Source organism: Elephantulus edwardii, unplaced genomic scaffold, assembly GCF_000299155.1.
Source record: "Elephantulus edwardii isolate Elephantulus edwardi_28Jun2011 unplaced genomic scaffold, EleEdw1.0 scaffold00139, whole genome shotgun sequence".
Classification (NCBI taxonomy): Eukaryota; Metazoa; Chordata; class Mammalia; order Macroscelidea; family Macroscelididae; genus Elephantulus; species Elephantulus edwardii.
In genome coordinates, this window is record NW_006399889.1 from 8,559,836 (window position 1) to 8,564,238 (window position 4,403).

The window sequence follows — 4,403 nt, forward strand, 5'->3', positions numbered from 1 at the left end:
ATAATATTGCATGAGTTCCTTGTTTTTTAATGCAGCATAGTATTCCATTGTGCGAATATACCACAGCTTCTCTAGCCATTCGTTTGTTGATGGGTGCAGTGCACATTCTTACCTCTAGGCCATGAGAGCTCCCTAATATTGTTGTTGTTGTTGTTGTCATTATGTGCCATTGAGTAGCCTGTGACTCATTGTGATCCTATGTACTACAGCCCTAAACCCTGCTTTGTCCTGTGCCAATTTCACGGTCTTCGACACACCTATCCCAATTACCCAAGTTACTGAATCAATCCACCTCATAGAGAGTCTTCTTGTCTTCTGCTGTATCTCCACCCTCCCAAGCATGCTGCCCTTCTCCAAGGACACCTTGCAACATGTCCAAAGTATGTCAGACAAATTTCCAGAGTCTTTCCCTCCAAGGAGCAGTATTAACTACACTTAATATTATTAAAGGGAGCTCTGGTAGCCCAGTGAAATGAAGCTGCACTGCAATCATGAAGGCACATGGTTCAAGGTTACTAGCTACTCCACAGAAGAATGATGGGCAGTCTCCTCTCATGTATTTAACCGCCTCTGAAAACCCGCCTGAGGGACAGCAATTGGTCAATTCCAACTCTATGGAGCACAACAATAATAATATTATTAAAGAGATCTCTAGTGGTAAGAAACTGTACTGCAACCCCAAAGGCATGAAGTTTTACCAGTCTATGCCAGGAAATTTGGAGGACACCTGACTAGCAAACTGACTGGAAGAGATTCATATTTGTTCCCATTCCCAAGAAAGGTGACTCAATAGAATGTGGAAAGTTTCGAACATATTGTTAATGTCACATGCAAGCGAAATGCAACTGAAGATCATCCAAAAGTGGCTAGAACAGTACATTGACAAGGAACTGTCAGAGAAGTTCAAGCTGGGCTTGGAAGAGGCTGTGGCTCCAAGGTTATTTATTGTTGATATGGATTCTAGATAAAAGCAGCATATAAAAGAAAAATGTCTATCTCTGTTGTATTGACTATACAAAAGTATTTGATTAGGTGGATCATAACAAACTATGGCTAACAATCAGAAGAATAGGAATCACAAAACACTTAATTGTACTCATGCAAAGTCTATACCTAGACCAATAAGCTGTTTTCAAAACAAAGCAGGGGAACACTTCATAGATTAAAGTCAGAAATGTATCCTTTCTTCATACCTTTCAAGCTGTATATTGAGCAAATCATTAATGAAGCCAAACTCTGTGAAGAGGAATGTGCAGTCAGGATCAGTGAAGTCTTATTTACAACCTGCATTATGCAGATGGCACACACAACCTTGCTTGATGTAAGTGATGAGAGCTTGAAACTATTAGATCCTCAAACTTGATCAGGTTTGCATTTTATTTTTTTCCCTCTTTTTTTATTATTTCAACATTTTCAAGACTCTGTCACAGGTGATACAAGGCCAAATGCTATTTAAAAGCCATTATCTCCTAGAGGAGCCCTATTGGTGGAGTTCCTAGCATGTTTTATGGCTAACCCTAAGACTGCACCTCTTGGGTGATTCAAATCCACCAGTGGCAAATCCACTTGGAAAAAAGATGGGCAATCTCCTCCTGTTAAAATTTGCAGCCTTGCAAACCCTATAGAAGATCAGAGTCACAGTCAATTCAGTGGCAGTGAGTTGAGTTGATCTCAAGTAGTTTGAGCTCTGATTTTTTTTTTTTAAGACATCCTCATTAAAAACTCATTTCTTCACAGCTGTTCTGACTACTCACACTTTCCACTGGGTGTCTGAGTCTATATACCTTATAAACAACCCCGTGCACAGTTCTCTTCAGGCATTAAGTCCAGAATGAGTTGATGGCACCTGACCACAACCCCACGTCCACATGTGCTGGCCTGTCGGAGCCTCATGGGCCGGCCCTCTGTGATTAAAGAGACAGCTGTAAACAGCACCGTTAGGTTTCACATACCTGTGCTGCCGGGTACAGTAGCATCTAGCTCATGTGCCTACTTAAGTTTAAATAATTAAAATGTAAAAGCTTATGCAACTCCTTATTCATACTAGCTACATTTCACATACTCTGCTGCATATATGACTTGCAGCTACCAGCAGCATTTCAAAAGCTCATTGCCATTGCATCTGAACTGATCCATAGCTGGCCCTCCTAGCTGGTTTTCAGAGGAAATAAATCACGCAGAAGGAGTTTACCTATCATTCTCTTTCAGAGCAGCTGATGACTTAGAATTGCTTCCCTAAAAAAAAAAAAAAAAATAATTGCTTTCCTTTGGGTTGATAGCTCATCACCACTACATTTGTTCACCAGATGCAGATTGTTTGCATCATCACAAAAAGTTTTGCCTGTACTATTTTCTTATAAAAAGCAAATGACCAGGGAGGGTGGGGGAACACCCCACTAGCAAACTACTGAGTCCATTCTAACTCAGCAGCCCTAGGACAATTTTTCTTAGAGTAGAACTGCCCATATCGCTTCCTAAAGTTTGTTATGGGAACTCTTAATGTCCTCCTTACTTTATGTTATATTTCAGCTTGCCAATAAACAGATCTAGACTCTGTCTAGATAAACAGATAATCTGTAACAGTGTCACAGATAAACAGAAGCAGTGAAGGAAAAGCTGAGAATGACTGCTAGGTTGAAGTGATCAAAAACAAACATAGGAAGACTCACATTTCTTATATTTCAATGAAATTATTCCATAGAGTTTTATAGCACAAAACAGAAGTTACTAGGGAAAGCCAGTAAATTTTATTTTTTGTGGACATAGAGTGTTCCCCTGGAAATAAATTTTATAGCTAATTGAAGAAATAATTGCCCAAATGTTAAAGATATTGTAGACAAATAGCCCTTCCCCAAATCCCAAACCTGCTGCCATCAAGTTGACTCCAGTGCGTGTGGTGCGTTTTGTACCATCAGGTTAGAACTGACTTGTAGTTGACTCACCAGTGGGTTTTCAGAAGCTGTAAGTTATGTGGAAGGAGATTATCTGTCTTTCTCCCACAGAGCAGCTAGTCAGTTTGAACTATGTGTCGTTAGGTGGGCAGCACAATTTTTTATCCACTCAACCACTCGAGTTCCCTTTACTTCATGGCAATCCTATATAAAGAACAGAATAAGACTGCCTGATATTTCCAAGGTATTTCCAAAGTTCATGCATGGAGCCTACCCCAAAGGCTGAACCACTCTGAGGGTTCGAATCCACCAGAGGAAGAAAGAATCCTCAGGAGAAAGACGGGTCTTCTCCTCCCATGCAATTTACAGCCCCTGAAACCGAAAGGAGGCTCAGGTATGAGTCAATTCTGACCAGACAGGAATGAGAGCAGATAAGTGACTTTGTGGAAGCAGGCTGCCGCACTCTTCTCCCTCTGACAACTGTTGAGTTCAAATTGTTATTTCCTATATGATCTATAATAAAATGAAAACAAAATTTAAATAAAAACTTTTCTAAACATTTAAAAAAAAAACACAAAAAACCAAATTGCTGCCCTTCCTGTTAGCATCCAAGCCCCTGCCTTTTGCACAGGATACCATACCTTTTATCAGCTCTGCTGTCTATGGAGAGTAGCATAATGGTGGACCTACCTGTCTCATGTTGTGGGAATGATGTACCATTTTCCTTTATCTTTAATTTGTTCTAAAAAATACTGTAATTGACCTCTGTTTAACTCATACAGCTGAAGTTCAGAGTGAAATTGAAAGGATTTTTGAACTTGCAAGAACGTTGCAACTGGTAGTCCTTGATGCCGACACTATAAACCATCCCGCTCAACTTAGTAAAACTTCTTTGGCTCCTATTATCGTCTATGTGAAGATTTCTTCTCCTAAGGTAAGTGGAGCAGCTATTGTTTGTTTTGTAATCAAAGTTTTCAAATAAGCATTTCTATGTTCTCCTTTTCAATTACAATAGGCATTGTTCTTACAGTGAATCTAAGGAATTTAAGGACACACGTTGGTCAAGGATTTAAAAACAATATAATAAAAAATACCTGATTAGTAAATTCAATAGAATAGTGATTTTCAAAGTGTGAGCCACAGGTAAGGGGTTCCTTGAGTTATTTTAAAGAAGTCACATGGCCCCAACTATTCACAGAATAAAACTCAACACATTATTTACCAATTTTATTCTTTTGGCGTCAGTTTTGATGATACACACTCACTGGGGGATAAATTCATCAAAGAATGAAATTAAGACAATGGTATCAAACTGAACTAGCTGTTACCGTGTTCTTCACCACCAAGTACTCTCAGCTTCTAAGTTATTTTACTTAAAAATATCCTGAATTGTATACTAATGAAGGAATTTTCTTTCTTTTTTTTTTTTCTCTCTTCGGAGGGGGAAGCGAGCTGGTGGGGAGGGGTGGGAAGGGAGAAAATTGCGGCAATGAATGAATGGAAATCCAAAAC

At 39.3% G+C, this 4,403-nt stretch overlaps 1 protein-coding gene across 8 annotated transcripts in view; it reads left to right on the forward strand.

Moving 5' to 3' along the window:
* Positions 1-4,403, forward strand: part of CACNB2 (calcium channel, voltage-dependent, beta 2 subunit) — a 512,677-nt gene that overhangs the window by 498,094 nt on the left and 10,180 nt on the right. For all 8 annotated transcript variants that reach the window (XM_006894308.1, XM_006894305.1, XM_006894306.1 and 5 more), the window contains one exon: positions 3,674-3,825. In XM_006894308.1, coding sequence (XP_006894370.1) covers positions 3,674-3,825 — 152 coding nt within the window. The remainder of the gene's footprint in view (positions 1-3,673; positions 3,826-4,403) is intronic.